The 26,900-nt window shown below is 34.4% G+C and overlaps 1 protein-coding gene across 5 annotated transcripts in view; it reads left to right on the forward strand.

Annotated features, from left to right (window-relative positions):
• The first annotated feature begins 4 nt into the window (after nt 1-4).
• The window catches only part of LOC124422750 (RB1-inducible coiled-coil protein 1), a 39,335-nt gene continuing 12,439 nt past the window's right edge, over nt 5-26,900 (forward strand). For 3 of the 5 annotated variants that reach the window (XM_046959620.1, XM_046959622.1, XM_046959625.1), the window contains exons 1-2: nt 2,710-3,521; nt 15,031-15,239. In XM_046959620.1, the coding sequence (XP_046815576.1) occupies nt 3,454-3,521; nt 15,031-15,239 (277 nt within the window). In that variant the 5' untranslated portion in view covers nt 2,710-3,453. Of the gene's footprint in view, nt 315-2,709; nt 3,522-9,407; nt 9,551-15,030; nt 15,240-26,900 lie in introns of those variants that run through there. The other 2 variants (XM_046959624.1, XM_046959621.1) reach the window with 2 other exon arrangements.

Genomic DNA, 26,900 nt, shown 5'->3' on the forward strand with positions numbered 1-26,900 from the left:
GAGCTGAGCTAGTCCTCTTCTCCCTCTTTCTTCTCCTTCGACTTTCCACCCCCTCCATCGAAACAAGTATTTCTTTCTCTCTCTCTCTCTCTCTCTTTCTCTCTCTCTCTCTCACTCACTCATATTCGTACTAGCGTAGCATTGTAAAGCAGAGGAACAGTCTCCAGTCTCTGACAGTTCGGTCGAGCGTTCGGTGTGCGCGTAATCGCGAAAGATTTGTCTAGGAGTGCGCTTGTGCTGGAATAGTGACGTGAATTAATAGATTAGCAGCACAAGCAATCACGAAGATAAATAAAGAGAATTCGAGTATGCATGTAAGTGTTCCCTTTTGGTAAGAAGAAAATTGTGTAATTTTTATCGTGAATAGCGACAAAACAAAAGACGAAAGGAGTTAAAGAGAAAGAGAAAGAGTAAACGAGAAACGGAGTGCGACATACAAGTCGACGATTAAAAAAGGAAAATGGACAAAGCAAAGAAAGGAGTAAGTGAGTAAATGAGTGAGTGAGTGAGTGAGTGAGTGAGTGTGCGTGTGTGTGTATGTGAGAGAGAGAGAGAGAGAGAGGGAGAGAATCGCCCTCGGTAAATCGTAAAAAAGGGCGCGAGTGAAGCCCCTTTGTTCCATGATTGGCATCGCGCGCGCATACGTTTTCCGTTCGATGGCGCAGCTCCGATTTGTTATGTTGTACGTTGCGTGATATGTTGTCCCATCATCGTTGTCATCCTCCTCCTCGTCGTCGTCGTCGTCGTCGTCGTCGTCGTCGTTATCCTCGTCTTCGTATCGACCCTATTATCTAAACAGAAATCATTTTTGTGTCGAGCAATCATCCTAAACGAGATAGTAAACGATACGAAAAGAAGACGAAGCTTGACGTGAGAAAAAGAAAAAGATATATATATATATATATACATATGTACATATAGATTGAAGAGTGGTGGAAGCGAAAGGAAGAATCAAACGTGTGGAGATTGAAAGAGAGAAAGAGAGAGAGAGGGAAAGAGAAGGGGAAAGAATAAGCTAAAGAGAGAAAGAGAGTATCAGAACGCGCCGAGTGCGCGAGTGCTTTGTTTTGACGAGCAGCTGATCCGTGCTGTGTCGTGCCGTGAACGTTCTCTCTCTCTCTCTCTCTCTCTCTTTGCCTTTCTCTCTCTCCCTTATCTTTTTATTCTTTCTGTTTTGTGACGCGTCAATGCATTTTCACGAACGGAAAAAGCAGATGTCCGGAAAAGCAGCTCGCCGCATAAAATCGTCTCTCCTTCCTCGCAGCTGTTGTTACTTGTCCTACTGCTACTGCTGCTACTGCTGCTGCTACTGCTGCTGCTACTGTTAAATGCATTTTACTCGCAGAGCGTCGCGACGGTGGCTCTTTACTCGACGCCCAAAGCACCCAGAGTTTTCCTATACGATCGAACACGCCTCGTAATAAAATAGTTTAACTCGATTTTCGCTGTTATCGCGAATAGAGTATTAAAAATCGATTGTTCTTTTCATTGTTATTGCCGCTGTTGTTTGTTGTTGGCGTTGTGTCGTCTCGCTCGTCGTCTTCGTCGTCGTTGCTTCGTCTTCGTCTCCGTTTAAAAACTCGTTTTTCACTGTACACGTATCTTCGAGGTAAAAAGAAAAGAAGAGAAAGAAGAAAGTGGTGGAAGAAGAAGGAGGAGGAGGAGTATCGAATTTTTGAGGTTATATCTTGAGAAATAGAGTACGAATTTAACCGTTCGAAGAGGAAAGGGGAAATAAAAGAAGAGATAGTGCTCTTCGGAATATATATATATATATATATATATATATATATATACATATTTATATGTACGTATGTATGTATTTATATATATATATATATATAAAAAAAAAGAAAAGAGAACAAATGAATTGTGGCAGTTAGTTTTTTTTTTCTTTATACCCTAAGCGCGTCCTTGTTCACTTCGTCGAAATGGTGTAGTTAGTTACGATCAATCGAAGAAACACAAAGGAACCCTCGCGAAGATTCGGGGCGTGAAACGAGTGACGGCCGTGTGCGTGCGCGCGTTTGCCCTCATCGTTCTCCCTCCCTCTCTCTCCCTCTCTCTCTCTCTCTCTCTGTCTATCTGTCTCGTACTTGCTCACACGCAGAAAAACACGTCGTGAGAGGCCGTGGACCTTTCTGTCGGTCAACAGATGAGATGATCTCATGTGATATAAGTTTGTTCCTTTTCCTTTCCGTTCGTCGGTCTCTCGAGCCGCCGCCGTCGTCGTCGTCGTCGTCGTCGTTGTTGTTGTCATTTTCGTCGTGGTGGTGTCGTTTCTCCTTTGGGTTCCATTAAAACTACGCTCGTTTTCGAGTAAAAAACTGTGGAAAGGAGGGAACCGGTTGTTTCAAAGAGAAACAAGAAATAACCAACGTATTCCTTTGCCTTTGTTCGACAGATCTTGCCGTTCCAACCTTTCTCTTTCTCTCTTCCCTATTCACTTTTATACTCTTTATACTTTAGCACATTTTTTTTCCTTACCTTAACTTTTTAAATGTATTCGATTGAAGGAGCGGAGGAAGAACGTCCTCGTGAATGTTGCCGCCGTTGCCACCGTCGTCTTCTTCATCGAGACATAAATTAAAAAGATAAAGAAGATAAAAGGAAATATAATATATTAAATATAGAGAAAGAAACAAGAAATATATACACACGCGTACACTTAGAAAGAAAGAAAGAAAGAAGTAAGATAGATAGATAAATATAGATAGATATAGATAGAGAAAGAAAAGGAAATAAAGATAGAAGAAATTATATGAAATAATTGGGAAAAAGAAAAGAAGAAGGGAAAAAAAACAACAACAAGAAAAGAAAGAAAAAGAGAAGTAAATAATCGTTCGGCAGAGAAATCGGGCCCGTTCGAGAGGCAATCGTGTTCTCTGAATGATCTACGACGTGATCAGACGTCGTACGCGAGGTAGCTCACAGAGAAGAAGGAACAACAGCGTACGTCGAGATCGTCGTAATAAAACGAGATCTTCCTCGTCATCGTCATCGTCCTCGTCCGCGTCATCGTCATCATCAACGTCATCATCGTCATCATCCTCAAGGAGCAACGGGATCGTCTCGGCGATCGATGCGGCATAGTGAAACCGGGGCCGTACTCGCGAGCTTCGAGAAACCTGGGGTACGGCCCCGATCGAGCTGACTATAGGAGTGGAATCCCTCGAGGTGACGCCGAGGGATAGAGCGAAGAACGGCGTTTTTCTTCTTCTCTCTCTCTTTTTTTTTCCCCTCCCTATCCTTTCCTCTCTTTGTCGAAAAGACGAAGAAGAGAGAGAGAGAAAGAGAGAGAAAGAGAGAGAGAGAGAGAGAGGGCGGCTGCCATTTTTCAAGCGACCATTGCTAAGCGCAAAGTACGGATGCTTCGAGTTTCTCGAAATCGGTGAGGTAGCCTGAACGAGAGAGGAAAGGGTCTCATTTCGCTCTCGAGCGAACGGCACGAAGATGCTCTACATATTTCACGTGGATACCGGTACCACCATTACTTTCGACATCAAGTTGGCCCTGCAGAGGTAAATTTTTTTCTTTCTTTCTTTCTTTCTTTCTTTCTTTCTTTTTTACATTATCTTTTTTTCTTTTGTCTTTCATTCCTTAATCTCATGTTTTCTTTTGGTATAAGCTACTCACGGGGGAAAGTAAACAAAGTACTACTTCCATGGATTTTTATCTTCGGTTAATGATTAATCGTAGGCCAACAAATACTAGATAAACGAGTTGATATTTTCTAACTGCGTTTACGAGACGCGTTAGTTTTCTGTACACACGCGCACGCACACAAACACGTACGCACATATATATATATATATATATATATATATATATACATATATATTATATTTATATATGTGCATGTGCTGCGTCTATGTTCCATGCAAATATTACCTGTAGTTAGTTACTCAGCATACTATTTAAATAAATACGATCGAATGTTATACAAAGTTGTAATGGGTTCCACTAAAAAAAGAAAAAAACAAAAAAAAAAAAAATAGATTACGATATTCGAAAAATGTATTTCTTTGAGTCGTTGTTAGCCCTCTCGAGCGAGAAAGCAGTTTTAATGACGTGAACGTGGATCGATTAAAGCCGGACATCGGCTGTGCATGTGTATGTAACGTTCGATGATGTGATTTACAAGTTAAAGGGCCTCGGTGTTGTCCGGCTGTCGACGAAAATCAATTAGAAAGATATTTTTGTATGTGTATATCGACTATTGGTATATCGATCAATAATAAAAACTTTTCGATTGTTTATGAACTACAAGATAAATCGATCTTGGAGATAAGTCGATCGTGTTTAATAATTTTATTTGCACGTGACGTCGTTCGAAACTTTTAAAGAGAAAATATTCTATTTCTTCTTCGTTGTTTCTATCCCTTCTCCCCCTCTCCCTCTCCCTCTTATTGATTCTAAATATAAAAAGGTAGGTAGGGTACTCGGATAAGTAGTCGTAGCGCGAGATAAATTGACTAAGTAAAGTCCAAAGTACTTACATATTTATTATCAGTGGAAAATATTTATGGTTGGTGAAAGAAGCCGAAGAAAAAAATAAAAGAGAAAAAAGACAAAAAAATTGGAAATAAACTTTTATCGAGTTTTCCTTTGATACGCCGACAAATTGCCTTATAATTGCCACCGTAAAATAAACATTAATAAATATTCGTAATGTTTATCGAGTGCTATCGGAGTAATGTGTGCGAGAGAAGAAAGGGAAAAATAGTTTCGTTGATCGTGCTTGTCCTTGGTTAAGGCGTGGATACAACAAATGATTGTTATGTAATGATCACTTCTAAAGTCTACGCTTTCTAAAGAGACGATGACTGTGGTTTGAGTGCTGGAAGAAAATGCAACGAAACGTTAATTAGTCTCTTTGTTGATCATCGTTTTTCTCTTTTCTTCCTTTTCTTTCCTCCTTCCTCTTTCCTTACCTCTTTAACTCATAAAATCGCTTCTTTATGCGAAAGATCTTATACGAAAGAGGTCGCTAAAGAGTTAGCTTTTTCTTTTTCTTGTTAATTTGTTCTACCATTGGAAGCCTCTTAAAGTCTGTAGAATATTCGCTAGGAAATAATAAAATGTAACGGTCTCGTGTAACCACGGAAAAAGAGCGGGACAGAAGTAGGGAGGGATAGAGAGAGAGAGAGAGAGAGAGAGAGAGAGAGAGAGAAAGAAAAAAAGAAAAAAAGAGAGAAGTTTATAGCTAGCAACGGGACGAGACGATGATAGGTCGGTCTTAGAAGCCTCTTCTTCGTCGTCGATCCAACATGAAGAAGGGACAACGGAGCTCAAACTATAGAGAAAATCTTTTGTCTCCCGTTAAGTCCATGCAGTTTAAGCTCATATGTGTAGTTCACAGTCGGTCAAAAACCCATAAAACCTTGTTCCTGTTTCTTTTCTTATGCTTTCGATACTCGCGCTAACATTATGTAGCAAACGTTAGATCGAGACGTAGTGACAATGTAATATAATTACTTAATAAATTAATACAATTAAAATAATAAATGTTAAACGTTAACAACGAGTTAATCATCTAACGAGCATTAAATTTATCTAAACTACTTGTTAACTTTTTCAAGGTTTTCTGATAACTTATTTTAATATTTCGATTAGAGTTTTAATGATCCACGATATGTTACACGATGCGTATTTAGATAAACGTATACTTCCACCGTCACGAAAAGATCTTGTTTCTTGGCCATTTTAGTTGGTATAATATTTATGAGGTTATAAGATTCGGTTAAGAAGTTTAGTGATAATTCAAAGAAAGAAAACTTTTCCTCGCCTAAAATACGTGCAATCTCGAAAATATTCATTCGAGCCGAACATTTGCCTCGTGTTAGGCCATGCCAAACGGTTATTCGTTGAACGACTTTCGCTTACGATGATTAGTTTCCGTATTCTCGAAACAAGAGAATGAGAGAGAGAGAGAGAGAGAGCGACTGTTTAGTGTCTTTCGTTTCGTGATCGAGCGAATGTAGAACGTACGGGTGTAGTTCGTGGCTCCGGTAAATTGTATCTATATGTCTGTGTTTATCTGTGTATGCTTGCAAAAGGATATAATTAGCTAGTGTATTAAGGTATTAAGTTTTCACGGAAGAAAGTTTTAACCTGCTCGGCCTACTGGAACCGACATACTTTTTTCTATTTCTTCCTCTTCTTTCTTTTACTTATCCCACCCTTTCTTCTCTTTGTTATACGAAGATACGCGCGCGCTTAGATTTTCCCGTTACGGTATCTTAATGTTTCCCGTCTTCTTCTAGGCCGATCCTAGAAGCTATCTCGGTATAATAATTTTCTCTTAGTAATTTTCACAGTAATATAAATCTCAAGATTGTCGACGAACGTTCAATAAAAACTTTTTAACGCGTCTCTTCGATTATGAGATCCCGTTTAAAAAGGATATTTAATTGGGAATTGTGTTTAATTAAAACATTTGATTAAATTAATATATTTAACGTTTGTATCTTAGAGATTGACTTTTAAACGAGTGGAGATAATATTAAGCGAAAAGAAAATAAATATGTATATCTTGTACGAGAGATTTTCAAGTCCCGTATTACTCGGTACATGTGCCAAGATATTTTTATTATATAGCGTGATAATACATATGTATATCATTCCTAATTTCGTCTCAACGTCAAACGTGAGTCAAGAGCGCGGAGGGTTAATGTGATTGTCATAAAGAGGAGAGCACATGTATTCATTATGCTAATTCATGATCACGGTCAAACTGTTCGCAAAGGGAAACTTTATCTTTTTCGTTGTTTCTCTTAACGTATCGTACGAATACGTTTCTCTCGATTTAGTTTTATAGACTTTTTGTATCTTTCCTTTTTTCATTACAATTTTTCTAAATTGACGATAAATCAAACGACAATGAATAGGTATATAATATGTACATAACATAATTAATAATAATATGTACATAATTAATGAGTAAATAATGTGTACATAATAAAGTGATTAAATTGTTAATTACATTTTAACCATGTTTATTTATTTGGGTGAAAATGTAAATTCGATATGATCCTTTTTTATCTTTTCAATTATTCATGCAAATAAGGTTACCTCGATTTGGAATAGATGTGCAAAATGAATAAGACAGATCTGTGGAAATTAATTAATGTTAATTTTACGATAAGCACGCGATATCGAGTATATTGAAAGAGATTGTTTAAAACTTTACGTAGACATGTGATCGAATCGATCGAAGGGGTAAAAGAGAAAGAGAGAAAGATAGAAGATCCTTGGGGCGTAGGTGTAAAACTGGAAAGAGTTTTCTACGTTCCTTCGTGCGAAACTTTAAGAAACTTTTCTACATCGTTGTTGTACTCGTGAGACTTAAAAGCCGATAATTACTGTAAATGATGAAAAAAGTTGGCTATCGTCCCGTTTTTTGATTTTCTCGAACGCGACTTTGACCCACGAACGTTAACTCTGAAAGCTCAATGCAACTACGCGAAAGTTAGTACTACTTCTCAATTATTATTATTGTTATTATTATTATTATTTAAAAAAAGGATCCTCTAAATTTCCTTAAATTTATTTTTACACCCCCTAAAATGTCTCATTTCTGTAAAAACATTACGCTTGAGTGATCTGCAAGCTACAAAAAGATAATTCTAAATTCGCATAAACGAATAAAATTTTCTTTAAGAGTCAAACGATTAATCAATTTTACTTGTTCCATGGAAAAAATATTCTACAACAATGCTAAGTAAAATATATTTGTTATAAAAATTGAGATTTATTTTACCCAAATCTTTTGTTTATTTTCCAATTCCATTGGCTCAGAATCTCATTAACGCAGAAAACTTCTTTGTTCTTCTTTACTTTTCATGTCATGAAAGTAAATTCGACTTATTCCAGATTAAAATATAGTATAATAATATAAAGTACTATTACTAATAATAATAGTGGATTGATAAGTATACATTTTTTGGCAGTTGATACTATTTCATCAGTTGTCTACTTTCGTAGATACATACATATGTACATACACACACACGCACACACACACACACACACACACACACACACACACACACACATACACACGAGCTTACGTACACATTGACGGTTATTCATTAAATACGCATAAAATTGTCATTAGTATAAATATTTTAGATATTTTTTTGGATAGAGCGATACGTGCGAAGGCCTTTTAATTACACTATTATTAACACTCGCTATATAATTAAGATAACTTTTAGAGCACATTAGCCTGATTTAGAATGTCGATTTTGATAATGAGATCCGATTTTGGTGAATACCTCTTGTAATCTCGAAGAGATTATTTTTGTTGATTACATTTGGCCAAATATAAATCAATTTTATTTGTATCTTATCGATAATGATAATATTTTCGTAATACGTAATGATTGTCCGATTGCTTTCAATTTTTTCCGATAGCTCTTTTATCTTGCGACCGGCGATTGTTTCGACTGTGAGTTTATTCCCCTATAAATGTTTTCAGGACGCTTTTTGTTGAACAAAAGACATGGAAATTATGCCAACAACCAACGGCATATTTTATTTAAATGTCTTCGACGCATATCAATAACTCGCATAATCGAGCAGGTGAACTATAATCGCTATTTCGCGTCTACGCCACATTGTTTACGTTTAAATCATCGTCATTATCGATGGGGCTCGTTTCGATTTTTTGAAAAAGTTACTTGCTGCGACGACATTAATGTTTTCTTTTTCTTTTTTTTTTTCTTTCGATTTTACAGTTAGTCGACCTTGAATATATACGACGTATAAAATAGTTGATTATTAATTTGCGATATCTCCGTTATCAATATTATATCGTCTTAACATCGAACATTTCTTGATCGCGCTATCTTAGCGGCTCGTTTCCGTCGATGATCTAATCGCTTTAATCGCAGGTAAACTCGTATTTATATGGTTTTGTAATTTCTATTATAATCGATTAGATGATGTCGCGTGGATACGTTTACCTAGTATCTCTTCGTATAGGATTTTAAGATAGATTCTGAGAAAAAAGAAAAAGAGAAAAAGATATTATACAATGTTGAACGGTATTAACTCTTTAATCACATTAACGATATTAATAGGTCAATTTTACAAAGTATCTTTCCGAATATGATTCTAAGATATGATTATGAGAAACATAGAGGAGAATGTTTTATACAATGTTGAACGGTATTCATTTTCTAATCACATTAAGTATAGTAGTAGTGCACAGGTAAATCGGATTAATTGGGCCACTTCGGTTCCTTATCGCCATTTGATCTTTGCATATATTCATTATACAATTCATTTTGTATTCACCGTTATATTGCGTAGCACGATTTTCAATACTTCTGTTACAAGCGACATCGATACAGAGGATAATGTACATAATTGGCATACGACACGTGGGTGTTCTATATTCTCTTTTATACACATACACAGAGCGAGAGGGAGAGAGAGAGAGACATACGGATACTACATATACTTGCGTACACGAGCTCGAAGTCCGCGTACTGCCGTGGCCAAGCTTTTAATGCGCACTAATGTATGACGAAAGCAATAAGAGGTGAGCCGTATCTATTCTCCTCCATCTGACACTAACCTCTTCTAATCTTCGTTTTCAAAATCACCTTTAACCTCCGCTCGTACTCGAATCACTTTACGCTGAGCATGTCTATGTCGTTCTTACAAAAAGTATGACCGCATCTCTGTGAATTTATATTTTTCTGTTTAACGAACATAAGAAAAATAATTAATAAATCATGTTTTGTTCTTTTTCTAACCATACTTAGGATTAGTAATAAATTAGATACATCGTGCAAGTTTGATAGGCAACATAGTAATCCTTCGTAATTATACACGGTATACTATTCTAATTGAATCATGGCATTCATTAACATTGTTGTGTTATAACGTTTCTCTTTAGTTGATCTTTACAGTTGTAGTTTGGAATGGGAAAAGTAAATATGATATAGTTAACTTTGTAGAGAAATAACCCTACGATAAAGATATACTCATTTAAAAGAGAGAATTGATTAAAACGAGAGATCCTTTATTTATCTTTCGTCACGCTAAACGCGTTAATATTCACGATGAAAACGTTCGTCAATGTCATCGTTGCGTGTAATGATGGATTCTAAAATATTTCGAATTTCTTCGAATCTCCTTAAATTTTTTTCCTAATGACAAATTCGAATGACTTTTAACCTGATTCGAAGGGTATAAAAAGTTTTGAAAATATTGATAAGTCTCGAGTCTTTTTCTTTGTTCCTACCGACAATGGATGCCCGCTGAGATACTGTATCGTATCTATATCGTAATTTTAAACATGATTCGAAGCTTCGAACTCTTGACTATAATAGCTTTGAGAGTTTCGATAGATTTTGGAAGCTTAATGAATATTCAACATTTTACAAGTCTTTTGATTAGTTTTATTTTGATATCGTATATTAAAAATAGAAAAAATAAAAGGAAACGTATTCAAAAATTAATAATACATTTTTATATATTATGCATGGAGAAACGTTTATTATAAACATCTGTTATAATGAATATGCTTTGTTCATTAACTTAAAAAAATTACTCAATGCGTACACTTGTGTTAATCGAACAAACAAATAATAAATTGTTTAACTTTTAATATGCTCTTCAGCAATTCGAATAATGAATTTTGGCTCTCTGTAGCGAATTATAACAGGAATTAAAGTATTTTGTCAACAAGTAAAAGTAGGAGTAAAAAAAAAAAAGAATGCATTTTATTTAGTAAATTCATTTTCTTTCAAAACTTTTAAAGACCTTTTGATTTTTATTTAGGACCATGTCAAGACCAAATTCATTGGAGTCGGTTCCCCTCAATCGAAAGTGTTGACAAATTTTTCGTTTACTTTTCGCTTTAAAATGTGTTTCGTTTTAAAAATGATATTTGTACATAAAGAAAAAAAAAAAAAAAATCTATGAACTTTCCGAATAACCCTCATAATAATGGTTTTATTTAATAAAATCTTGTCACTAGGTAAATAAAAATATAGCGATGTAAGATGCGATAATATCGCGGAAATAATCTATTGTCGCTAGAGTAGAATGAAGGTGACAAAAGACATGATACTTATCAAGATTTTCAAGATATGTGAGCCTAAAATCATGTTCAAAGTTATGATACAGATACTGAAGTGTCTCACAATCAGATACGATCACGTAATTCCATTGTAGTTCGAACAATAAAACTGAGAAAAGATTCGGGAGTTATCAAGAGTTTGAAACTTACTTATGTAAACAATTTTAAATTTTGAATCATGTTCAAAGCGTTCGAATGTATCATTCGTTTAGATTCGAAGTGATCCAAAGAGATTCATCATTAATTGTGTGCCATATCTCGGTCAGTGTCCTCGCATCGTTATCATTAATTAAAGATGTATGTCACTTCTTCACCGCGTCCTTGTCCGTTAGCTCTTATTTGTATCGTTTTTAAATATAATTAGAAAAGACATGGAAATAAAGGGGATAAAATAAAATCTATGTAAGAAGAGCGAGCAAATTGAGTATCAGCCACTGGATGCTTAGAATTTAATTTCAACGATTTTTTCCTCTTCTATTTATATCATCGCTTTGAATCTTCTTTTCTTTTTATTCTTTTTTTTTTTTTTCTTCCTTTTTTTCTCTCCTTTTTTTTTTTTTTATATATATATACGTATGCGTAAAGTTTGTACTCATTCGAGTTCACATTATTGATTCGAGTCATACGGTATAAAATTGCAAATTAATGCGCTCCATGGCAGTTACTATCTAGACAGTTAGATTTATTCTAGTGGAGATTAGAATGTTTCTTTTGTAATCAACTTATATGTCTTAATTTGTTAACGGTTCGTAATTAAAAGTAAAACCATGAGATTGGATTGAAACCGTTCGGTATGCTGTTCGAAGCCGTAGCAGTAATCAACCATAGAGAAACTGGTAAACCATCGTATGAATATTTTCTAATAGAAACATATGAGGAGGAGAGTTATATACATACGTATCATTTTTCTCTGCAGATTGGTAACTTTTGTTTGAATACGTGCGCTAGTTTCCGTTGGAGTGCATTTCGTATCTCACGTAGATATAAATACATGTATGTATGCATCTACACTGTGTAACACATATTTCAATAGGAACATACGTTTTTACCTACGAGATGGATTCTTTTTTCATCGACGAACTTGGCACTTTTTCATCGTTAAAAGAACGATTATGTATGTAAATGAGCGAAGGTGAACACGGAGCAGCCGTCCAGCTTCCTTACTCGGTAGCGATCGTTAAAACCGTTAAAGTTGAATATTTTTAGCGAGAAATTCGCGTTGGCTTCGCAAAATGTGGATCAAAAGTATTTATAGCATGCCCTTATTTGTCCGTTCCTCTTATTGCTTTTTTTATTTCTTTTCTTTTTTTTGTCATCCTCTTTATTTATTTATTTTTTTTTTTTTTTTTTTTTTGATATTACGCCTGTTCGTTCTTATCAAGCTCAAATCAAAATAGTCCTCGTGGCTTTGTAAGTTGCTTGTTTGTTTGTTATTTCCCCAAATGAAATAGCAACGATTAACGTGGCGTGCCCTGTAGAACGTAGCAGACAGCCCCAAGTGGAGCATAAAAGAAATTGAAACGATACTAGTAGTCGTTTCTCTACCCTTGGCAAGGTTAAATAGTGGATAAGGAGTAGTCTTTGTGCAAAAATGATACGAGGTGCATTACGTATTAATTAAAAGAGGAATGATACCGTGGTGCTGCATAGTCTATGAATTATTCACGTGGAACAGCTGCTTTTCAAGTATTGCCTTTCTTGTCTTTCTTTTTTTCTCTCTCCTTCTTTCTATCTTCCTTTCTTTCATTATCGATCTTTCTCTATCTTTTTCTCGCTTTAAGTGTTATAGGTTATTTACATTCTAGCCACGATCATGTGGTGATCCGTTAATTATTATGATGTATCGTTGAAAATATCGCTCGAACACCTCGTTCATAGTAAAACATGAGTTTTGAGAGATGCGTATATACTGATTCAGGAAGGGTCGACATGTGTCACGCTTATTAACCAATTAGGGTTAATTTCTCCTTGTAACTCGTGCTTTTACACGAGCTCGAATAAAGTTTATATGCCTGCAACAAACGAACTAAGCAACATCTCGTAAATAGAAATAGAGCTCGAGCCTGTAGTTCGTTGTTAAAATTATTGTTAATTCATCGGATTTTATATATACGTCTGATTTTCATTTTCGTAATATATAATTCCAACGAGTCTTTGCAACGAGCTTGATATTATATATATATATATATATATATATATACAGTTGCATGCTTTAACGTCTTGTCGGTATTGTGTAATCGCTTACAACGTACGATTACGCGGACAAATTATGTTTCTACTTACGCTCCTAATTACGCCTCGTTCGACCGCTTCGTTTTCTTCGACTTGACCTATTTTCCGAAGAAAATCGATATTTTTAGCGGTGCTACTGACGTATCTTACCGTTCGCTTTCGTGAAATTTTAGACGTTAACAACTTCCAATAAAAGTTTTCCGAAGGAATATTGTCCGTCTAATATAAAAATCGTACGAGGAAAGAATTCACTTGTCCTTAGCTTTCTCTCGATCCGATATCTCTAAATAATGATTTCCTGTGACAAAGGACTGCATCGTAAAACTAAGGGCGTGGTTTTCTGATATTCCAAGATAATTTCGCATTTAATCTAAAGTTTTGCATTTAAGGATAATCCTGGGAACAGGATTTCTTTCACATTCCGTTATTTTTAATGCACATGCATATGAATTTTTGTTCGGTACGTATAAATATTAAATCAACCATCGTATTATTCATCTTTACCGTTATAATTCATTCTCTGTTACAAACTTTTGGTTACGTCGTAGATAAGAGTTTGTCTTCAGAAGAATTTATCTTCCAGCTTGAAAGACAAAATTTATTCGCTGCGTGAAATTAGAACGATACGAGAGCATGACGTTATTATATTTTTATTGTTTACTACTTTAATAATGCAATGTAAAATATAGTATATATATATATATATAAATGTGAAAATGTTTATTTACATTTTTATGTTAACGTTTTTTATGTATACGAGCCCATTTAATTTTATACTATTTAATTAATGAAATGTATTTACTTTTGTTGAAGTATTCTAGCGATATTTAAATTTTATCCGACGAACGTGGAAAACTGCATAAATGATATATCTTCATACTTTTAAGGTTGCAGCACGTTCCGTATTCTCTCTGTTCCCCTCCCTCTTCTGTATAAGCGACACGATCAATGAAACGTTATTATAGTATTCTTTGTATTCGAAGCCTTGAAGAGATTTCAATTTTTATATGTAGTGTGCACCTACGATGATTCACGAACGTTTATTAAATGATTTTTTATAATGTGACGAAAAATACAATAACAAAGAAATGTTTCAAATATCGATCCGCAAGAAGGATAGAAAAGAAAATTTACGAGGAAAATTATGTGGATAGGATAGAAGGTGATATTTATCGATATGAAAATTGGAAATTTAATTAGATAAATTTTATTAACCATTAATTTCTCTAATACGTCCTTTATCCTCAAAGTTTAATTCAAATTATTAATAATCAAAATTTGAAACTTCATAATCCCATAATTTAATGGTTCCTAAAAACCGAATGATAATGAAAGATTCCTTCAAATTTTTAATATCGTTCCTACATTTCGTAAATTAATAATACGATCAAAGTATTCCATATCTTGTAATTGTATATCGCAAAGGATTAAAGTTTAAATCATTTCACGTTGTAGTATCCAGACAATGTCGATCATAAATTTACATGATAAACTCGAAGAAAGTTACATGATAAACTTTAAACATTAACAATTAATGAATTATTCATACTCGTATCTGTGTAGTATGATAATTAATGAAGTAACGATATGATATAATAACGACAATTAAATGAAATACCGATTATCGTAATATTATAATCTTTCACAAAGTAATTATATAAAGAATCACTGAATAATTCTATTATTTTTATACTTTTCAGTGTCGCTCAATTGAAGGAGGCAATCGAGAGAGAATGTGGGGTTGTGGCGGTTCACCAGGTGCTCCTCATGAGCGGAGGCGAAAGCTTGGAACCGAACGCCCGTGTGTGTTCCTACTCGGCTGGAACCGATACGAATCCGATCTATTTATTCAGCAAGGCCGCTATTGAGAGCAACCTTCCGCCCACGCCGAGCATAGACTACGGTTCCGGTGAGTGACAAACTTCATCGCTTGTAAACTTTATTAGTCTGCCAAGCAAGATTCTCGAAGTATAACTGAAAAACTTGTCGATCGCCGAAAGGAGATTTCATCGGTATTATATATTTCCTTGGGTTATCTTTAAACCCTGACCGATATCTTTCATCTATATAAAAGAATTTATAGTACTACTGTCCAAGTATTTTGATTAACAATCCCTGAAAGAATTTTTACTACTCCGTTTAAACGTAAAATATTGGATAACACTATCTCAACAATATTTTGCTACTTTGTTTAATCCTAGCTGTGCCCGTTATGTATAGTGCACTCCAGATCAACTTTGAGGTCAATTAAACCAATTTGCGCATTGCATGATTCATGATTTTTTTTTTTAATGACAGAATTGGAAATGCGTTTTCGAATCTACTGATTATTATTTCTGAGGCTTCAAGAAATATACAGTATCTTTTTTTTTGGATAAAAATTATTCATTTTGTATAAATGACAGCTGTTCAAAGTGCCTGGGATGTAGCACACCCCAAATGCACAACTTGAAATTATTTCGAGGTATGCGCTGCTAGGGTTAATCGTGAAATTATCTTGTGATTCAATGATTATTCCATCATCTCTAAAATTATGTCTCAAAGATACTCGCATTAGGTCAAATAATTCCCACGAAGGTATGTAATTTACTCGACTTTGCTAAAAGTTGGGGGTCGATAATTACACATAGTGAGAACTTATTAAAAATAATTATTTTACAAGAGAGAGAGAGAGAGAGAGAGAGAGAGAGACAGAGTTAATGAGTGAATGAGTGAGTGAGATCTCTCGTTGACACTGATGGTTGCCTTCGTTATCGTAGAATTGTGCCGGAAGAGAATTCTAATAATGATCTTTATCGGTGACTCGCGAAGCGCTGCATGGTTGAAGAAAAAAAGAGCGAGATGATATCAGCAGGCAAAGGCGTAGCCAGTAATATTCGTGAGACATTTGTAGTGAAAGAAAAAGAACCATAGAGAAAAGTGATGAAGGAAGAGAAAAGGATCATAGAGATCTCTCGGCTTTTGTGTGTAACCGTGAGCTAAAGGATACATGCTGTCGTAAAGAAATACAATGAAAAATGACAGGACAATATTCGTATCTTCTTTCTGTCTCTATATATTTCCATCCTTCTTTACCCTTTCCATCCTCCTCATCCCTATCCTTTTCTTTTCTTTTTTTTTCTTTTCTCGTAACGCTGACTATACTTTAAAACGTCAAAGGGGGTTGAGCTCGACACAGTGAGCTCTTCTTTTTAACAAAGCTGACCATTTTCCCCCGAGAAATGTGTTTCATCGTTTATTTTTACATATCCCATGATGTGATTAGATGTAAAACTGGTTAACATAGTTTTTTTTATTTCATTATACATAATACGTACCATGTTACGTATGTAGGTATATATATATATATATATATATATATATATATATATATATATATATCTAAGGAAGAAATTCGAAATACATTGAATTACGTATGGATTTGACTACTTTGCTGAAAAATCAATCGATCGATCGTGATTTGAAACGTGAACATTCGAATCACATCAACTTTCAAAGTACGTACGTATGCTATGTATATAGATATGCAATAATATTACGTATAAGTATCGAAATGATTTACGTAAAAGTGCTCTAGTGCTCTATTACATTTTGCAAGTTGGATTATAGCTATTACAAGCGCTCGAAGTGCGGCATGATTTTATAATACTGTTCGCGTATTCCTTGCGGTAATTCGCTTTTCTGGAGCAGTCGCGGTTCGACCGCAAATCCAACGCGTATCACGAAGTGGTACCGTTGTATTTTCCTTCGTCCGTGTATGATCGGAAACGACGACGAATAGAGAATTTCTATCGACCGGAGAAAGAAGAACGAGAAACTTTAGAAAAGGTCGTATTTATCGAACTCTCGATGATTTGACGCTTGATGTTTATCATTTATAATATTTTTATCGAATTCAACATAGTTCCTATAACGTCGAGTAGGACAATTTTTACTGACATAATTATCGTACGCTATACATCATTCGGGAAATCATTACAATTAATACGAATCAGAATTAATGTATTAAATTTTTGTCTTGTTTATATTTACGTTCATGAAAGAAAGTGTTATGAATTTTAAAACGAATTTCTTCTTTCTCGAGCAAACACAAAAGTGTATTTTTTAATTAAACCATTCAATTAATTCCACGTCGATTATTAATAAATAGAAGTAAATTGAAATGAGTGACATTGCGGATCGACGATCGAATTCAATCGATAGATTCTATTAAAACGAGAAAAAGATAATATTGTTAAATGCATTATTAAACCTATCAATCAATCTCTGGCGTTTCGTCGTTTGCTTCTTACGTCCTTGATAAAAATTAAAATCGCGATAATAAAAAATAAAAAGGAAAGACAGAACAACCAATAATATGTTATGGATAAAATATTGATACATCGACAAATGCATACATATTTAGTCTTTTGTATCGAGCGATTTTAATCGTCGGCAATAATATGTACAGTATTTCATGGTGAGCGTGTTTATAGTTGTCCGTAATATGTGAACAGCGTTTTGTAGCAAACTAGTATAGTCGCCCAACAGTAACGAAAAAGTTAACGAGCGTTCGGCCGATAATTACATTCACGATAAAGTACGAGGTTCTTTATTTATTTTCTCGAGTTTCTTTTTTTCTTTTTTCTTTTTTTTCTTTTTTTTTTTTGTTTTTTTTTACTCCTATCATATTTCCTGCGGTAATTTACATTTCCATTACTCCGGTAACGCGACCGCAAAGTCCTACGCTCATGGACTTGACGTATTTTCTACGAGTAATGCAACAACACACTTACAGAAACGTTAGCTTCATATTTTCTCTCTCTCTCTTGTAGTCGTGTTAAAGTATCAGCTGTTAAATGTATCTAGCAGATGACCGCGTTTTGCGCTTTTTTTCCGAAATTATTGATCATGTGAATATTTTTTATTTTGTCCGTGAAATAAATTTCAAATCACATGGCTCTTGTAAGAGGAAATAATTTCTTTTTACTTTCGTTTTTTTCCTCTTTTTTTTTTTTTTTTTAATATTCGCAGTTGTATAAACGTTGAGATCTCTTGAATATTCATTCACGCACTATCTTAAATTAATTAGAATTGGACAGATTTTACTTTTAGACGATGTGTGATATAGGAGGTATAAACTTTCAGATTTGGAATATTTGGCGAATCAATTTCGATGATACTTGGATGCTCGTAAAAGGAAAACGGAAATGGAATGTCTCTTAATTAAAGTCCTTTTATAGAATAACGAACAAATCAGCATCTTTCGTCATTTCGCGAGTAGGAGTAAGATGAAACTCGAAAACGAAGAATACGATTAATCTTCACGAGAAATCAAATCTTTCAAACTGCCGTGTTTCTCAAGTCAGAAAGTCCTCATTCAGTCTTCATTTTCTCACGCTTAAAGCTAATATAACGTGAATTCGTTCCGTGAATAAGTAGAAAGATGTTAATGTTGACGTTGGTGGTATTCGATTTTATTTTATTTTGCATCTTGCATCCGGGAAAAGTTTCAAGAGCGATGCGATGAAAAACGCGTGAAAGGCACAAATCTACATTGATCTAACATTAGAAATACCATATACACAAAGAAAAAAGTTTAATCTGCGCCTACTGATCGACCGTAGCGACCTGATTCTTTTATCCTAGGGATAACCATCTGCCTTCTTCACGTTTTCTCCTTCTCTCTCTCTCTCTCTCTCTCTCTCTCTCTCTTTTCTCATAATTATGAAACAAGGAATGTAGATCTAATAGAAACTTTCTTTCTAACCTTGGTAACATCATACGTGGATGTGGTAAACCATCGCTCACCCTGATTAGCAATTTAGAATTTATTCTTGCTCAGTGGGTGAATTCGTAATCGTTCCCGTTGCAATTTGTAATTCTTGATATGTTGTCTCGTCATTGTCGCAGTTCTTTCGCTATTATTCGGATACATTTTCCCCAAAATTATTTGATCACTTCGTTTGGAATAAAAATGAAGTAGACTCCGGTGACGCATCGAAAAACAATTGTTAAATTTCTTTGTCGTATTTACGTTGTGACGAAGTACAAATAAAATTTGCAGGATTCTTTTTTCTTTTCTTTATTTTTTTTTTTTTTTTTTCTTTATCTAAAAAGCTTCTTAATTGACAGCTTCGATTGAAATTTAATAAAAGTTTAACCAGGAGTCATCGCGCTCTAAATACAAAACAGGATAAGGAAGGTAGCGATCGCATTGTTGCATTATGTCGTATTGTACGTGTTGTGTCGTGTCGTGTCGTGTCGTGTTATATCAAGAAACTAAGGTACATTCGGAGTAGTGACGTTTTCACCGTCAGCTGTCGGTAGACCTCACGAGCTCGCTCGTCAATCGATCGCACAAGGCGCCGATGTGCTTGTGAAAGTATAATCTCTAGGACACCGTTCGATGCACGTATACATGTACTGTACACACACATATATATATATATACATATATATAACTACGATCATATCGTTTCCATGCACTGAAATTTGACGTTAACAAAATGATTCAATTTATTATCTGTCGACGATGATTCCCTTTTTTCATGACAATTATATCTGATTCATAATTCATCGACATTTGATTCACATAGAAAGTTCATATTTTTAATAGACGTTGATTTATGTTTCTAGGACAAGGATTTAAACGAATTTAAATACGTTTGACGAACGATTGACAAATTTCTAGACAGCCCCATTATTCTCTTTATAAATGTATTAATGTTGAGCGAATTTCGTTCGTTTATCAATGTTCGATTCATATTTGCTAATGCCTTTTTTTTTTATCTTCCTCTCGTTTTTTCTATCCATTAAAAATGCAGGTCGATAAGATCGATTGAATATTATGATTTTTATACGAACTATTCAATTGACACGAATTATCCCTTTCTTTGTTGTATTATATATTTTTCGATTAATCATTTCGCGTCCTTTTCCTTTTTCAATTTCTATGATATTCAGCTCGATTTTTCTTCGAAAGATTTATTATCAACCTTTAACGATATCCTTCCTATCGTTGATCGAATTTGATTGCTCCGTTTTTTATATAACTGATTTTACTTTCGCTCCGTTTTCTCTCTCTCTCTCTTTCTCGTAGGTATGAGATATTCCAGGAATTTAAACATCTCACGAAAAAAATTGGATTTCCATTTCTGCTCATCTCGCGAATCCAAGATTGGCGACTGTTCTTTCTCGCAGCTTCTTTGTATATTTTTTTTCCTCGCTTTATGCATTCCCCCTTCTCATGTTTTAAGCTTTTCTTTCTTTCCTTTCTTCTCGAAGATATACGGTCGATGTGTCTTGGTTAAAGTTTATCTCCTCACGAAGGCAGGTTCTTTGACCTCGATCTTCGCGCGCATATGATTTTGCGTATGTAAATTCTGGAAATAGTGCTTATAATGGCGAGTATATAGCTATACATATATATTAGTTTGTCCGGGAATAAATTGTAGTTTTCAGAAGTCTAATTTGTCTCGCGTATACTAGAGATTTTCAACTCTCATTTGTTATATTTGTATCGTTGTAACCATTCTAATACACCTTAACACGTAACGATTTAAAGGATAGATATCGTTCCGAGATATAATATTTACGTATTTCTTTTCAATATTCATATTTTATAAATTTAATTTTTGTCAATGAAACCATCGTAAAGAAGCAAATTCTCGTACGATCTTTTTATATTAATTTAAAATCGAACGAAATGCAGGAGAAACTACACAGAAATATTAATTTGACAATAAGAGCAATTAATTTAAAGAAAATATAGTTTATCGTCATTTTTCTTTCTCTTCATTTTTACGATAAAGAAATATTACAGATAATTTTTTTCTTTGACATGTAATTAATCTATTAACGGATTATACGTAATAATTTTATCATGAATCTTATTGTTCATATTTTTTGACGAGAATTATGAAATCATTGTTATACCAAAAGAAGTATCGATCATAGTTTCTAGGTACGTGTATAATCGTCGAACGAAGATAGTTTCATGAAGGAACTATAGGACTTCTCTTGATTTGCTATCGAAAGAGAAAAAAAGAGAAAGAGAGAAAAGGAGGAAGGAAAAACGCTTCGTACTAGTAACGGTACACTGCGCTCGCTAGCTTTAATTTAAAGCTGACGATCTGGCGCAATCGACTGCCACTAGAGCAAGGGAATATACAGCTCTATCGACGGCATTAATCACAAATGTTGACTTCGATCTTACTTTTATATGGCTCCACGGCAAAGCGGAAGACAAGAAAGGAACTTGTTTTATATACGAGTATCGTGAATTTCATTTGCGCAGAGCTAAGACTAGATTTAATATACGAAGGATTTATCTAAAAAGAGAGAAAATGAAAAAAGATAAGACAACGTGTATGATAAAAATAGAGAGGGAGAAAAAGTAGAAGGTATTCACTGTCTGTTAGTCAAATATAATTATGAAATAATTATATTTTAAATGGACAAGATCAGAATTAGACGGATCGCGGTGAAAATACGAGAAAAAGGAAAGAAAAGAATCGAAGATAAGAGCGAAATAAATTGTATAGTTCGTTAGAAATAATATTATTCTTTGAAACGTATTTTCTTATGGTTTTGTTGTTGTTACTTTCAAGAAGAGATATATCGTTTTTCGTTTTTCATTGTGATCGTAAAATACGTAATGTTTAGTCTTAAAATAGACTTGGCACAAATCATGGAATTGATTTCCCGAGGGTTTACGTACAGAACTATAGGAAGAAGTTTTCTTCAAACGTCATCTTTAATCGTTTACTTTTAGTTATTGATCTGAACTCTATCTAGTCACTCGCACGATAAGAAATGGAGAATGTGTGGAAATGGAAAAGAAAGAGGAAACTGATGAGGAGCTTTTTCCTTCTTTGCTTTTCATTTTTCTATTTTCCAATTTCTTTGTCTCTCTCTCTCTCTCTCTCTCTCTCTCTCTTTTTGTTTCGAATGCAGTTTAAGACCAGTCGCCGCCATGAAGTCGTCGGCAACGATCGGATTCAAGCTCGTACGTATTTATTTTTACTCCTGGTAATCAATGAAATAAATTGAATCAAAGTGTACGCGTTCTCACGACAAATAACTCTTTTGCAGATCAGCGAACATAATAATGAACTTTGATACATTCAATTGTTCGAATGTTCGATGTTCTCTGTGCGACAACTTTCAAGTCATTGCATTTGGTTGTCGCTAAATTCGATCGTGCCTTGCTTTTGATCTTTCGTCGAGCAAATTGGCGGCGACAGTGCACAATAATTGTGCCTTAGGCACTCGCGTGTTCTGTTTCGAAAGGCCGATAGTCACGGAAGACGAGATAAGGAAGAAACGAAAGAGAGCATAAAGTTGACGTTTATATGCTGTTAAGAATTAAACATTGGACAAAAGAGAGAAAAAAGATAGATAGAGAGAGAGCGAGAGAGAATCGGAAGAAGACCAGATGGATGCTGTTGTTGGATGTTTAAACTTTGTGAGAATGAGAGAGAATAGCATTAGTTCGTGGTGCGCTCCTTCAAAATGCATAGAATCACAGTTCATGGCTATGGAGAAAAGGAACAAAGAGAGGAACCGCTGTGGTTTGGCCTCGTTTGCACAATTGCATGCTGGTCGAATAATACATGGTAAATCATATGTGCACACATTTTATCTTCTCTCTCTTTTTTTTTTTTTTTTTTCAGAGTAAACAAAGTTGCATATTGGAGAATAATATGAGCTTTGTGCGTTTATTCTTTAACTCTGTATTTCTTTCTCTCTATCTTTTTTAGTTTACAAACGATCGAGATAAGCAGACTCGATGTTACGTTTATGTTAATTACCTTCCCGGAAGTTTTTTAATTCCCTCGAATCGTTGATGATTGTTGGCTAGGAAACGCGTGTGGTTTATTTTTTTTCGCGAAGCAAACGTTGTCAAAATGATAAGGGAAGATTAATTGGAGACATTAGTGGTTGAGATAAAACAGAATAAACAATCGACTTCCCGTAGATAAGTGGATATATTGTAAAATAATTACCAAAATTAATTCATATCGTTGATGATAATGGAAAAGAGTGTATATTGCATTTTTTGCACGAGAGAAATAGAATTATAATAATCTTTATTGTGATTAATAAGATCAATAAACATAAAAACATACAAAGAAGAGAGAGAGGGGGGAAAGGGAAGGGAGAGATTAACGAACGTTGAAAGATTAACGAAAAATCATTTAAATAAATTGTGAACAATTGTTATAATTACAATGAATAAGGGCTAATCATCAATCAATTATCATTAAGAGAAATTTAGAAAGACAGAAAAATGTTCAGCACAACGGTTCATCGGTATATTGAATAGAAAACGCTTATAAACTGTGGAATCATGCTGCAAGTAGTAGTAGTAGTGTAGTAACAGTATACCGGGAAGCGTACGAAGTGGGTAATCTTTTTTCCATCGTAGCATTAATCGTAAATGCATATATGTACATATATATATACACACATATACATACATATGTACTGATGTAGGTGTACACGTGCAGCTGCTTTGAAACGAAAAAAGAAGAAGAGATCGTATAAAATCGTATATTCATAGTCATAGGTACACAAAGCTAGGATTGAGTTTGAGCGCTCGAGTGAGTGCGCGCGCGCGCGTATACGAGTTCACGTTGACAAGTGGCAGCTGATTGCGGTAGCCGACTCATCCGCTTTGAATTAAATTCATATCGTCCCTCGGATGTTGTATCGTTAAGCAGTGTCCTCAACGAGGAACTGTTTTTTTCACCTCTTATTACTCAAGTTCCGCAACATTTTCAATGGACATCAAATTTATTGAAACATTTTGTTCCAAATATCGAGACAACATAATCTCGAGGAATATTTGGGGGTCTCTTTATCGGATTTTTAGATTACATTTGTTGCTAACAGAAAAAATTCAGGATTATGCAATTTAGTGTATATATGTATGTATTGAAGCACGATGATTTATTAAAAAATGAACGACCAAATTTTTTACTTTTGTCAAATAGTACCTAGAATATCTAGTTAAGGACGTCGCTGTTATTATAAGAAAATTTGACATATAATAAATCAGCAATAGTTAAAACGACTTTGAAATTTCATAGGGAACATTCATATCATCCGTACTCTTTAATTAACTTAATAATTAAATCATTGTTTCATGTTACTATTTCGAACGTTTTACATAATATGTGGTATAGATCACATTGACGTCGACAATGAATTGTGAATTTAATGACAAAGTATACGGAATGTTTGTTACTTGTTGTCATATGTCTTCGTGTATTTCATATTTTTCTTTGATCTTTACCCTTGCGAACAGGCAACTAGCGGTAACATTTGTTGTCACTGAAAGTAGAAATACGAAGAAACCTGGAAAAACATTGCGGCAAAAAAAGCGGCGACCTTTTCAAGATATGTTGATTATCAACAAAAGGTTTCTTTGTTGATTTAGTGAGAATGGAACTTTAAAACTAGCACGAACGCACGTCCGTGCGACGTTCCGAAGCTAGAATTAACGATTTTGTAAGGTTCTTTGAAAAAAAAAAAAAAAAAAAAAAAAATCATGAAAGAAAGAAGAAAAAATAAACGAAGATCGGAGAGGGGAGGAGTCGAGAAAAAAGAACATGCGAAAGTTACTAGAAAGAAAATAATACTTTTTTATTCGAGTTCTGTTGTTTCCCCGTGACGTAGAGAAAAACGATAAATGCATACTCATTCGATCTTTCAATCGTTTTTTTTTATTGTTAATGGAAGCAAATTATCAGTGATATAACAAGATCTAAAAGATCGCTTTAAATAAGGAGGGAAAGAACCGGCTGGACGATAAGATTATAAAATTACTATTTAGCTCTTGTAGAACGACTTACCGAAATGATATAAACTTACTAACAAAATTACAATGAAGAAAGTTTTATATACCTTTCGTTTATTCGTCATACTCATCAAGATTGCGCATTATTGTCGTAAATAAAATCCCATAAAGCAAAATTAAATTCAACACTGTAGGTTCGATCGTTAATTCGTCCCGTCTATTTCCGGTTTAATCAGACCGATCGATTTGTCGTAGAAATGGTTATGTGCTGGGGGAGGGAAGATTCAAGGTTGGATTGATTCGAAGAAGAGAAATGAAATAAAATGAAAATAAAAGTACAGATGTGGAAAAATAGACGGATAAGTAGATTGTAAAAAGGAATTATTGCAAAAAAGAAAAGAAAGGAAATGAGAAAATATGTTTCGTACGAACGATTTCACTTGGCGAATTATTGTTGAGATAATATCTCGGAGTTTTATTGACCTTTTTTTTTTTTTTTCATTTTCTTTTTTCCTCTTCTTTTTAATTACAAGATATCTCGGCCAGATCCTGATACGTCATCATTCTTACCGAGAAATCATAGTGTAGTTTAATATCTGGCATCAATGATGATGTTTGTTCGTGCTTTAATTCTTTCAAAATTATTATATGAGGTTAGTATGTAGTGGTAGTAGAAGTAATAGTGATAATAGCACAGGTTGAATTTACCACGACCCTCCAGAGAACCCCCCTGATCCACTTTAAAGACGAACTTTCACATAGATGTACTCGATAAAAAGTAACGATCGATGGAAAGGCGTGCAACCGTTAGAACGCTTACACTGCGTTCGAATCGCTTTTTTCGATATTATCGATTCGCCGAGAGTAAGAGGCCTTTTCTTTCATGACGGATGAATCATAACTCTACACTTAAACATATATTTACGATACACAGTTAATAAAATCGAAATCATCTTCGATCGATAAATGTTACTTTCTGTTCAATTTGAAATCTCATGGTTTCTTAATTATAAATTTACAATAGATAATTATTAGAGAGGATAAGAAGACAATATCAAAAATTTTTTTCTCTTTATAGATAAAATTTATGTAGATTTTAACAAATTCCATAATGATATTATTCAATTCGAATGCTGAATACATTTCTCTCTAGCTATTATATTAAGATCTACGAGTGCACGAATGATTAAGAGAAAAAATATACTTTGAACTCTATACTCGTAATTGATGATGTCAATTTGATATTTTCGACATTTATTTAAAGCTTGATATCAAACCTCTCTTTTTTTTTTTTAACCATCGACGTCTCCCTATCTCTTTCTTTCTCCTTTTTTTCTTTCTTGAGAAACTAGGGTGAAAGATGCGAAAGAGATACTCGATTATGCTGTTTTTACCAACTTTTCGATATTCTGTAGAGTTAATCACACTCTCTTTCACTGATTGTGCCTCTCAAAGATTATTGAAATGAAAAATATGTTTTTCTAAAATATGTTTTTCTCGTTCGCCGTTTTACGAGATGTATGTTCTATCTTTGGAAAAAGAAAAGAAAAGAAAAGAAAAGAAAAATATATTATTTGCGAGTCTCGCGAAAGTTTCATTCTCTTCCCTTTTTGTTTTATTTTTAACTCGCTCTCTCTCTCCCCCCCCCCCCCTTTCTTACTCTCTCTCCCCCCTCCTGTTTCGACCGATTGACAATAGGCTTATTGTCCCGACCACATCGGAAAGATATGTTGTATTTTTCCAGACAAGAAGATTAATACAGAAAATGTGCCAAGCCGAGTACGA

This window comes from Vespa crabro, chromosome 3, assembly GCF_910589235.1.
Source record: "Vespa crabro chromosome 3, iyVesCrab1.2, whole genome shotgun sequence".
NCBI classification, from domain to species: domain Eukaryota; kingdom Metazoa; phylum Arthropoda; class Insecta; order Hymenoptera; family Vespidae; genus Vespa; species Vespa crabro.